This window comes from Melopsittacus undulatus, chromosome 5 (assembly GCF_012275295.1).
Source record: "Melopsittacus undulatus isolate bMelUnd1 chromosome 5, bMelUnd1.mat.Z, whole genome shotgun sequence".
Lineage (NCBI taxonomy): Eukaryota > Metazoa > Chordata > Aves > Psittaciformes > Psittaculidae > Melopsittacus > Melopsittacus undulatus.
Window position 1 is genome coordinate 29,494,061 of NC_047531.1, and position 12,576 is coordinate 29,506,636.

The 12,576-nt window shown below is 38.8% G+C and overlaps 1 protein-coding gene across 1 annotated transcript in view; it reads left to right on the forward strand.

Moving 5' to 3' along the window:
• Positions 1–12,576, forward strand: part of RELN (reelin) — a 291,275-nt gene that overhangs the window by 113,611 nt on the left and 165,088 nt on the right. The window contains exon 4 of the mRNA XM_031048313.2: positions 5,122–5,192. Coding sequence (XP_030904173.2) covers positions 5,122–5,192 — 71 coding nt within the window. The remainder of the gene's footprint in view (positions 1–5,121; positions 5,193–12,576) is intronic.

Consider the following 12,576-nt stretch of genomic DNA (forward strand, 5'->3'; position numbering starts at 1 on the left):
TCAACACGGTCCTGTGCAACATCTTTGTCTCTAAACTGAAGAGACATCAATTTGATAGGTGGACCACTCAGTGGATAAAGAATTGGCTGGATGGCCATATGCAGAGAGTTGCAATCAACAGTCCAATGTCCAAGTGGAGAACTGGTCACAAATGCTGTCCCTCAGGGGTCAGTGTTGGGACCTATCCAACATCTTTGTCGGTGACATGGACAGTGGGATCGTGTGTGCCCTCAGCAAGTTTGCCGATGACACCAAGCTGTGTGGTTTGGTTGATATGCTGGAGGGAAGGAATGCCATCCAGAGGGATCTTGACATGCTTGTGAGGTGGGCTGATGCCAACCTTATGAAGTTGAACTGTGCCAAGTGCAAGGTCCTACACCTGGGTTGGAGCAATCCCAGGCACAGCTACAGGTTGGGCAGAGAAGAGATTCAGAGCAGCCCTGCAGAGAAGGACCTGGGGGTGTTGGTCAATGAGAAAATGAACATGAGCTGGCTTCAGTGTGTGCTCACAGCCCAGAAAGCCAACCATCTGCTATAGTGCAGCTGCTAGCAGCAGACATAGGGTTAAGCTCTGCTAGTGCAGGTAAAAAAATAACCTTGTTTTTCTTGGTCTTATTGAAAACCTTTTTGGGGTGTCATGATATGAGGTGTTGTACTGTAGGAACCCTGATTTTTTTTTCACAGACCCATCCTAAATGTATTTGTCACAGTGCCTTCCTGTGCCAGGGAAAGGCGCAGATGCCAAGCACCCCTGTAAGGGCAGAGCAAGTGCTGGGTTTGCTAACCTCAGGGCACAAGCAAGTAGTGACAGCTTCAGGGGAAGGCCTGGGACAGGCACCCTGCTCCTGGACACACAGCTCAGCATGCTGCAACTAATCAACAGGAGGCTGGTAGTGCGCCTCTCTATCTTACAGGTTCATGAATGTACGCAAGTGTCACTGGATTTCTTTCTTCCAGATCACCTGGAATAATTTGTGTCATCGCACAGGAGACAAATTGATATTACTTAGGCTATGTTCAGAGAAGCTGGCAATACCGTACTCAGATAGATTGTTTTTAAGCTTGTTGGCACTTGAGCAGGGTGGCACTTCGTCCTATTTCACAGGAGACGTGGACTATGTGTAGTTCAAGTAGAGAATCAACAAGTCTTTTTTTGCTTTTCAGTGACAGACAATATAAAAGTCTTTATTGGAACCTGATTTCAACTTGAATAGTTGCAGTTGAGGAGGGAAAATTCTTTACAGAATTGCCATAATTGAAGCATGGGGTTAGTAATGCCTTGAACTGACAGTATGCCTTGACACCTGATGTAGTCTTCCTGTGTTCAGACCTCTTTCTTCTTCTGTCAGCAGTTTATCTCCTCTTGCTACTTTTAAAACCACAATTTCCTCTTTCTCTCTTGCATAGCCTCAAGCAGAGAAATACATCTAGGCTAATGGAAGTGTGAAGTTAATATTAAGAGGAGCCGTATTACCTCTAAGTTGTTTTTCTTTCTAAGCTCTCACCATGTCAGGATGTTCCCATTCCCTCTAATTTTCCTTTTATTTCTCATCCCTGTGGAAAGATTCATTTGTAGTAAAGAAACACCACTGAGGATATGCAAAGCATGTACATTATCCTTTGGCTGACCGACCGGTTAGATTTGATGAGTCACTTGCCCTTTAGCTGGAAATAAATAGCGTACGTAAATAGCGTACTCTGTAATCAGAGTGAGACTATAGACTGGTCTGGAGTAACACCAATTAATAGTTAGTAGCTACCCTTCATCTAAGAAGTATTTAACTACTTTAAGGACAGTATAGAAACTTGATAAACAGCATAAAAATCAGTTACTGGATATATATGTAAATACAACCCCATAATTAAGAGTTGAATAATTTTCTCTCTTTAGTAGAATCTTTTTCAGCCATTATAAGTATTTTTTATTATAATTACAATAAACATTATGTAGGTTTTAGACTTGAGTGTGAATATAGGGATGGTTTTGGATATGTTACATATTTTTAGAAGAGAAAAATCCAGATTCATGGTCCGGTTCCATGATTCTCACCTGTCAGGAAGGAACATCCCCAGCAAAGAAAGTTCAATATAGAAAAGGTATATTTTGCACTTCTTTCTAAAAGTAGCTTAGGTCATGCATAATTGCACTGCATTGTTGTCATTTGCTCCATGAGTAAAGCATAAATACATAGAAAAACAAGCAGGTAATACTGGTAAACTGACAGGCATGATATCCTTAATATCTTTCTGGCTGATGCAGAACTCATACATATGCCCATTGCAAAACCAATGCTAACGTGAGCATATGCTCTAGGAAGCAGCGGTGCCCTCACTGCACGGCACTGTTGTCCCCAGGGTGCAGATTGCTCCTGCTATGGAGCAGCAATAATTGGCTCCTACTTTGCATTATCAAACCAGGGATGATAGACACAGAAAGATGCAGATCATTCAACTGGCTGATGGCTTTCTGCCCACATCCTCTCTTTCTCACACGCATGCAGAGATCCAGTAAACAATACAGAGTTTGGTATTATTGGTGTTATTTGGTACTTGTTGCATTCAGACACATACTCAAGCTCCTCTCTGCATGTGGTCTGTATTCTGAGAGTTTGCTCCTGTCTGCCTCATAAAGGAATTTTGTAGCTGCCATCGCTGTTGCGCACATCCCAGATTGTATCCCGGGCTCTTGCATAAACAGCATCTCTGAAGTCCCAGTCCACTGTCAATATGAGTTTTCTTTCTCATTGTCTGTGAAAAGCCCTCACTTCTACCCTGTCAGACTGGGGAAGGGATAGAAATACACAAAATACCTTTTGTTCCTTAAACATGGCATTTTCACGTGTCCAGTAGCTCCGTGAGCTAGGGTTTTGCTCAAAACATGAAATTCCTGCTGTGAAACACATTTGCAAAACATGTCTGTTGGTGCTGTGTTGGACCCACAGCTGGCTGTGAGATGCCCTGCCATTTTCACCTGCTAGAGGAAATCACCATATTTCATCCTTTTAAAGAAGCCTGGGCACTAGTTTGGCTTTGGAGATTGTTTGGTCCCACTCTGACTCATGCATCTGCATGTGCCTCATGAGGAAATTTGCGTAAACATATGTACTGATCAGGGTTTCTTGCATATTCATCACAATAAAGATTTAACAAATACTTTAGTTCATGAGACTTACAAATGAGACTTACAGATTCAGCTCTCTTGCCTTTATGCACTGGGTTGATGTATTTGTTTTATTCTGTACTCGGTATGGAACCTGGTCAGACAGCAGATGAAGAAATGCTGATGAAAAACTATGGGATGATGTTTTGCTGTATTTTATATAAGTGCTGGAAATCCTAAAATAGTTTCCGAGGTGCCCATGGTAAGGACTACAAACACCTCGCACTGGTAAGGTGATCTCAGGACTGTGGCCAAAACACCGTAGCTGCCAGGTGAGGCAAGGCTCTAGCTTTATGTAGATTTAGCTTCTGAAAGTCCAAGCAGGTGGGAAAAGCAGCACAGCTCTCCTTCCACAAGCAGAAGGAGTGCCCTAAAAGCTCTAGGAGCATCAGGTAGCCACAGGTTTGCATTTCACAACACACACATTGGTGTGGAGCTTTTCTAAATGAGCAGGAAGCAAAGTGGATCTCAGAGAAGTTTTCATTTAGTCCTGTTTGTACTCTGACCATTTGCAGATGAGTTCTGCATTGAGGATCCACTATGTGTGAAAAATTTAATACTAGATGTGTTACTTTCGTTATTCTTCCTTGTGAGTGTAAGCGGACTAGTAGCCAAGAAAAGAATTACATATTTTGACTGTTGGACCATTCCTCTGTGGTCCTTCCTGACGTTTTCCTAAGCAAGTGAGGCATGATCCGTTAAAGCAGCTGGCTGGAAAACCACAGTCATAAAGTCGTTTTCAGCATCTTACTGTTAAACTGAGAGGCTATTTCAAGGAGTTTATATGGATCTGTCTTGAGCCCATTAATGTTTTCATTACTGATTTGGAGAGAGGATAAAGATCACATGTGAAAAGTGTGTGCAAGTCTAGGCAGGTATTGGAAGAACTTTGGCTGCAAGATATCAGACTTCAAAGGCAACACTGGCAAATACTGAAAGGTTTTGAAATCTCTGAGACAAAACTGAAGTTGTGAAGTGCCACACTTAGAAAAGAGGGAAGAAATGAGCAATTAGAAATAAAGAATGGCTAGCACTGTTAGCATGACAGCTCTGTAAAAGAAAAACAAATCAAACTGCATTGTATTTCTAGCTGATTATGAGAAAACAAAATGATTAATCTTTCTGTATGGTACATTAGCTGTTCTTTTAGATACAGGTCATTAATGAGAAATAATCATTCTTCAGACAAAATTGGTGAGACCTCAAGTATGGAACCTATGTGCAGCTACAGGAATATCACTTTCACAAAGACAGAAACAGATTGAGACCAGAGGAGACCAAGAAAACAGTACATTGTTCAGAAACTGAATGGTTAGAGGACAGACAGTGTAAAGATCCACTTTAGCTTGTCTGGACAATGAGGAAAATAAAAGAAAGAACAACTTAATTTGCAGTAAACTCCAGTGCAGCATACCAAGAAATGTTGTAGGGTTTCTTTTTTCTTGGAGATGTTTGACAGAGGCCTGGGGCAGAGAGCTTACTTGTCTCTCCCTTTGTTTCCACAGAGGATTCCTGGACAGCCATTCAAGCTCTACATTTCTATCAGTAGCATATAACAGTATTGCTGTTGCTATTGCCTATTAGGTTGTGTGACTGTTAATTTCACAAGGCAGCAGCTCTGCAAACATTTCTTCTGCCCTACACTGAGGCAGGTATGCTCTCCCAGGCAGAGTGATGCGCTTAGCTTTGCAATGCACTTAGCTATACTGATGTTATTCACTGCTGGGAATCTTTGCCAGTGCTTTTTATTACCAACCTAGCCATTTGGTTTTAGGAGCTTTTCTTTTGCTATGCAGAAACAATCCCTAGAAGTTATTTTATGAATTTAAAAGAGTGGAGAAAGAAAAACACTGAAGAAAGGAGACTGCAACTTCTGATTTGATTAGTCATGCATATAGATATGCATATGCATATATAAATAAATACTACATTATTTATTATTGTCTTTTTTATGTTCACAGGGCTACAGCTACTCATAGGGGCCAAGTAATATTCAAGGATGCCTTAGCACAACAACTGTGTGAACAGGGAGGTAAGAGCCACCATCATATTAAAAATATCTGACAAATGTGGTTTTGCATTGTACTTGCATGTTAGTGTTACTCATCATGAGATTTATTTCACAGAAAACAGTATCAGGATCTTACATTCTTAAAACTGATTCACTGGCCTCACACTTCCCATTAGTTATCTGGGAAACCTCTCTGTCCTCTCCGCTAAACACTGGGGAATATACAAAAGTTAAAGTAAATACTATTGTGTTATAGACTTACCTGAAATCAGCCTGCAACAACCAACATTTGCTTTTTTGTCAAAACACAAGCTGAATTTGAACTCTCACTGTATTAGCTAGAAGCAAAATATGCAACATGCCTGGAGCAAAAGCTCTGCTTAGCATCCAGCTCACACTTCTGTGTGAACTTGTCTTTGTGAAGAGTCTGCCTTCTCATTTTATGAAAGTAGACCATCAGATTTTTGCCCATCACCTAGAGCATTTGATCATTTTTAAAACTAAACAAAATATTTGACTTACACAAATTTTAAAAATGTAATTGTTTGCACAGCTTTTCGTAGATACCCTTTTCGTAAATAACCTAAAATTAAATGTCTTCTTGTTAGCTGTTGTCTACAAACAGTACACTGCTTTGAACCTGCTTCAAGTAGAGAAAGTATCCATTATTTTTTGTACAGGAGAGAAAGGCATTTCTGTGCTGATCAATTTTTTTTCCACAAAATTCCAGTGATATTTCCATATAAAAAGAGAGAGTAGAACATGGGCCAACTGGTCTGAAATAAATATTTCAAAATTAAAAACATGTTGTGATATTAACAAACAACAGAAAATCACAAAAAAAAACCATATATTTTGGGGCAATTAGGGCCATAGGGTTTTTTTTTCCTATGATCTATGCAATGGCTTTTGTAATAAGAGGCTGTTGACCATAATGGAGAAGCATATATTGAGTTGTTCATATAAAGTATGAATAGTAATGAGGGAAAAATATTTTGATTTTCAATTTCAGCATTTGAGTTTTCAGTATCATAAGAAGTAAGAAGAGGGATTCGGAGGGGTGACTGAGGATGTTAGTTAACAAGCTGGGAAGTTAGTTATATCTGAATGAATTAGAAAAAAGTAACACAGGTGCTAGAAATCAGAAGTGAGTGATATAACGGTCTGGATGGAAAGTGATTGGGCCAGGTGTGTATTGGTATTTTTACTGTGTGGAAGGAAAAAACATCTGGAGAAATTACCAAAATGCATTTGGTGTTAAGAACAGGAGATGAATTGTATCCCCATAATGTGGAAGAGTAGTGTTTCAGTGACTAGTATAAGGGGATTTGGGAACAGAAACGTTGGCAGGATCCCAGTTTGGGATGTACTAAGGAGGATGGTGAGGATATCTCACACTGAGTACTTGCTGGATGGACACAAGACAAGAGTGGAAAAATTTATATGTAGAGTTATCAACATAAAATTATGAAAAGCCTCATAAGTAGATGAAATTCTCCAAAGCAGATCTGGATAGTGAGTGCACCACAGCCAAAGGCAGTGTGTGGTGTCCAGAACAGGTAAGAAAAAGAGAAGGAAGTAGAAGACACAGTGATGGCAGAATGACAGAGCTGGCAGTGACCAGCACAATGAAAGCTATGTGCAAGCAAGCTGGAAAGGAAATACATGTCTGTCAGTGTCAGAATTGGCAGCATAGTCAGGAAGAATTTAGGAAAAGCAACAAGATTCCTCCCTGCTATAAGAAAATACCTTGAGAAGCAGAGACTAGTCAGTAGAAACCCATCCATGCAGGTTTGACCACCTTTTCTTAAGACTTGCTGTCCCAGGAGATTTTAACAGGGTATCTGCCAGCAGAAATTGTATTCTTTCACCCTTCTCTGCTTTACATTTCTCCAATTTTGGAGCATAACCTAACCTCAGACTAACACTTTAGCAATACTTATGTTGATTAGAAAAATGTTATAGTGTGTATCCTGTCCCCAGGTTCACAGTGAACAAGGAGAAATGGGATTTGCGTATCACTTTTGTGTATAAAATAAAAAATGCTGAGATGTGCCATCCCTGGGCCTTCACTGGCTGCTCAGCTGTCACAGTCCCTGTGCTTCCTCCTCCCACCCAGCCACTGATAGCCATGTCCTGCACCACTTGCCTGAAAGGGTCTCTAGCTTCTGCACCTTGTCATAGTCTTCTGCATTCTCACAACTGTCACGTTTTCCATGATTTTTCCAGCAATTCTCTTTGCTTCATACACAGTCACTTCAGAGACTTTCTGGATTTATCTTCTCCAAAATGTGTGATGCATTATGGTAACTCTGCAAATATCAGGTTTGATTTAGTCAAGGACCACACAAAGGTACTGTTCTATGAGCAGCTGACACTGTATGACAGCCATGTAATCAGTCATCAGATTTTCCTGCAATAATGATGTTCAAGCTTCTCAGAGGTTCTCTTGGTCCATTTTTTCCCTCACCTTTCCTACCTCAGCCACAGCTTTCTTGACTCAGATAGTCAACCATCCTCTTGCCTGTTGCCCTTCCTCCCATCCATTCCAGCATCAGGCTCTTTTCTGCCCTTTTGTTCTTACTTCTTCAGCAGACAGCATGCATTGTATTAATCCCACTAACCAGTATTATAACTCTTACACTATTAGGATTAATTTTCCAATCGACATAAAATATGCTTCTTTTTGAAGCAAACCTCAGTTCTTTTATTCCATGAAGACAATCACAATTTAATGTAAACAAAAGATTCTTCCAGAAAGAATTTGCGATTTAAATGCAAATATCATATTAAGATATATGTAGACCAGCAAGATAGATTGACATAAATGAGATTTTATGCTCCGTTTCTGGCCCTAAACATTACTGTACTGAAATGCTGTAGTGAATGATATGGCATATTAAGTAAAGAAAAGAAAACCACAGTGCAACTTCCTAGATTTATTACAGGACATCTTTTTAATAAGCATGTTCACTGGAGATGATATCAGACTTTATAATAACTACTACAAAGTATATATGTGATGATATGACAGTAGCATGGAATCTCAGAAACCACGTTCACTGTGCCTGTCCACCCTCCAATGTGCATCAGTAAATCCTAATACAGTTAATGGCATTTGTGCAGTGAAAGGGAAGTGTAGTTATTTTGAAGAGAATTAGAGTATGATAAAGGGTAGTGTTAAGGGATGTCAATTTCAAACAAGCAGCCCTATGTATAATGTAAGAAGTGATACCATAGGGAAAGACACCAAAGAAAGTAAAATAATTGCTTGGAAGGCTGTGTGTTCATCACATATATTGAATACTTTAGGAAGCTAGAGAGATCTTTGAGAATTGTAAGCTTTAAAGTTTATAAGGATTTTACTGGATAGGAAGAAAGGAGACATAAAAATTATAAGAAAAGGGTTAATCTAGCACAAATAGGCAAGAAAATTATATAAGCAGTGACAGAAAAGGTAGATGTCTTATAAAAACTTCTAAGGGCAAATAAGTATATTAATGACTAATGATATTCTTGTCATTAACAATAGCTTTAATTAACAATATCTTTAACTTGCTGATCTAATAGCAAAATAAATGAAAAAAATAAGGTAAACTTATTATTGTGCAGGTTGATTCATATTTATTCCTGGCTTGAGTAGCACAAAAATCATACATTAATAAGTAACAGCATAATTAAAATAGAGTTGGCAAAACATCAGGCCTGGCTGCATTGCTTTGTGGAACTGTAGAGAGTTTAGGTCTGTATGAAAACAGAAATCCTGCTGGAAGGAACAGCTCATGTTGCAGGTATGAGCGCATTCACGTTTCACAACCCTGCCTGCCTTTACAGAACCAAGCAAGGTGCTAAAGGGTCAAGGAGACCATTGCCTCAGTACTCTACATAACTTTGAACCAGTAGCACCATTCTTTGGAATAAGGACCATACTGGGAGATTTGTGAATGTGTAAGTTCTGACTGACTAGAGGAGAATCTCAGAATGGTAAAACCTAAGAGATGGAAAAGATGAAGTATGTTGTTCCCTCCTAGTGCAAAATCATTCCTTTCCAGCATGGTTCCCAGAATTTCATACAATTTCATACTCAATGCCACAAATTATAGGATTGGGATTCCTTTGTTAAGAAACCACTCTACAGTCTGACAGATGTCTCCATATGAAAGTAAATCCCGAGAACTGGCCTACACTGTCTTTTATTTGATGGCTTTTGCCTGAATGTTTGTGGAAGCCCCTTTAGGTGTGTTTTTTACCTTGTAAAATTTAATAATGTTCTGGAAAAAAAGAAAGCAAAACAGACTGCAAGCTCCCAGGCTTGACCAGAGCAGTATTTTACAGAACAGAGACTGGAGTGTAGAGCTGACTTATTGTTCCTTGGCTTACGTGTCAGCGAAAATAATGCAGCCTTCAGGCAACACATTGACTCTTTCTAGGGGAATGTTCAGCCTCTATCATTCAATAGCAACTTTGTTTACCAGTAGACAGAAAGTATTTGCAGGAGTCTAAGTAAAAGCATTAATTTTTCTTTTCATCTTCATCTGACTGCTAATGACAAGGAGACTAGGCTTTTTCATAATCTGTAGAATAGAATGTACCTCTCTCCACATCTCGTTTGTGATGCATTGATGAGCAGCAGCTAATGGCTGCTGACTTTTGAACCCTAAGCAGAGTGTTTGTCTGGGAGCATTTAAGCATTTGTGTTCCTGTAATTCACTTTTCCTTTACACTAAAAAAAATTTCAGGGTCCTGAGGGAAAAAAAGAGTTTTCTAGTGTGTTTTAAGAATATTTTCTTATGCTGTATTCCCTATCTAACTCTGTACACACGCTTTACCCACACGTCTATGGAGTATGGGTGTCAGTAGTACAAATTGATGTTGCTGGAACATGTGCTTTATTTGCATTATGCCAGCTCTTTTTATCTGAATGCAGGCTCATTTTCCTTAACAGTTAACCATTACAATGTTCAATGAGTTTGGTTCTTATTTTTCCACTGACATCGGAACCATCACCAAATATTTTTTCCCTTCTTATATTCCAGCTCCTCTACTTGAAGATGACATTCCCTTCCCACTTCTCTCATATTTCCCTCCCTTCCAGTTTAATCAAAACAGGACATATTTTTCTGTTGGCTTAACCTTTCAGTAGCCTTACTTCATCCACAGAAAATTTTAACCTTTTACTCCAAAAGATGCCTTCATTCTCTCTCATCCCGTTGACACAGAGCCCCACAATGACCCCATTGACTTTTGAATTCCCCATTACTTTCCTCAGAATTCTCACGCTTCCAGTTTGACTGTTGCCTTTCTCTCTGTGAATCACTTTGTATTGTGTACTTTCTTCTGTGCTTTTCCTTACCAAAGGGATAGCCTTGTCTTACAAGGCAAGCATCATGCATTTCCTTACATTTTCTCATATTGTATTTGCTCATGCCTCTTGGTTTGTGAACTCTGTTGAGCCCTGTTTCCATTCTTTGCTTAGCACAATTTGTCTCTTGTAAAGCTCTGTATAAACTTAGGGTGCTAGTTAAAAATCAAATAATAAATTAATTTACTTCTTTTTAAAAAAGTACACAATTCTCATTCAAGCTAAGATGCATTTTGGAGCCACACAAATATTGATTTTCAACTTAAAACCACCCAACCATGTGCCTAAGGAATATCTAAGACAGTGAATCATGGTTTCAAAAATGAACTAAGATGACTTTCCTTCCTCTCTCAGTCTGAAGTATTGTATAATTCCTTTTAAATTGTGAACATTTTGTATCTTTGCACTGTATAGCTACTCTGCACCATATCAGTTTTTTAGCTTTGTCATGTTATGTAAGGAAACTCCATTTGACTTCAGCCATGCTATATGGCCTGCTCTGCAATCCATGTTGTTTTAAAATAAGTCATTCTATAAATTGATTAAAAAGGCAGATCTGAAAATATTTACTAGAATTGGTTTTTTTTGTGATATTTTCAATTTCTGTTATTTTGGGGACCTTAACTGCACCACTTGAAGATCAATACACTGCTGTTTTGCAATAAAATATAAAATATAATACAGGAATTATTTATAGCATGATTAAAGTCTAGATTTATCACTCATTAAATGGTACCTTCACAGCCTTTTGTCGTATTCAGCTCTGGAATTTGAATTACAAATCAGATGAGAGAATACCTGAGGCAAAACTGGTTGAGCTTCTCAGATCCAGTAAAGATCTGGGAAACATAACTGCTCCTCAACAGAAAGTCTTTGTTTATAGGAACAACCTTTTGTCCAACAGTAAATGTTTGCTTAATTTTATCTTTAGTTATTTTAAATGAATGATCAGTAGCACTAGTATGTGTCTGCAAAAGTTCCTTCATTTCAGTCCTTTGGTAAGCAGGGGTTTTTGTGACATATTGTACATATAATTGAACAGCTGTTTTAGGAAAATTTCTCACATAAAAATTTTTATTCTTTAATCACATAAAGAACGAGTTATATTTTTAAAAATGCTGAAGTTAAAGGGGTTAGCAAATGCAAATGTTTCAAGTTTGTGCCATGAATGTGTCTTTTGGCTGAATTCTAAAATCTTGAATAGTAACTTCAGAAAGCATCATTAGTGACTGTGTGTATCCGGGACTGGACCACCTTCGACAGAAAGCCACTTCCAAAGAGTGATGCCAAGAAACCTGAGTTAAATGACAATCTAGTCTTTCATTTTTTTGAGGTCTAAACTGCTCTTGTTAGAGAGGAAGGGCTCTTTCAGCTGAGTTATTCTCAAAGGCAAATGAAATCTGCTTGGCCAAGTAATGAGTCTGCCCATGATGTGGCCTGACACGACCATCCCCTTCACAGATGAGTGCTAGCAGAGTGACTCTCAGTCAAACCTGTATTCACAATGGATCATCCCTTTGTGATAATATGAACTAATAAAAAGGGGTAATAGCATCAGAGACAGCAGTTTTATTTTAAGCTTAACCTCTTACAACATCCAGAATATCTCCAAACCTATGCCATAATGTACTTCTTTTCCTACAGCAAAATCCAGAACAGCTTTCATTGCTCAGTCTGGGAAATAATACATTTCTTCTATGCAAGTAGTATTCAAAAGTTTTCCAGAGAAATTTATACATGCCTCTATGGATAATTTTCCTGTACAAAAAAAATGGAACAAGTGAGCCGCATAAAGAGGAAAAGATTTCACATCTGCATATCTGCGATTTCTATCCAGCATCAGACTCTTAAGAATGCCTTTGCTCTTTGCTGCAGTAAAGCTTTCAGTGGTTCTGCGATTGTTTTCAGTGTTGTCTGTATGTGTATATGTGTGTGTGTGTGTGTATTTATATATATAGTGAACGGATGGAGTAAAACCTGTTGGTCTTCCAAGTTGTAAGTTAAATCAAAGGTTTCTGTCTGAGCTAAATCCAGACTGCTTGC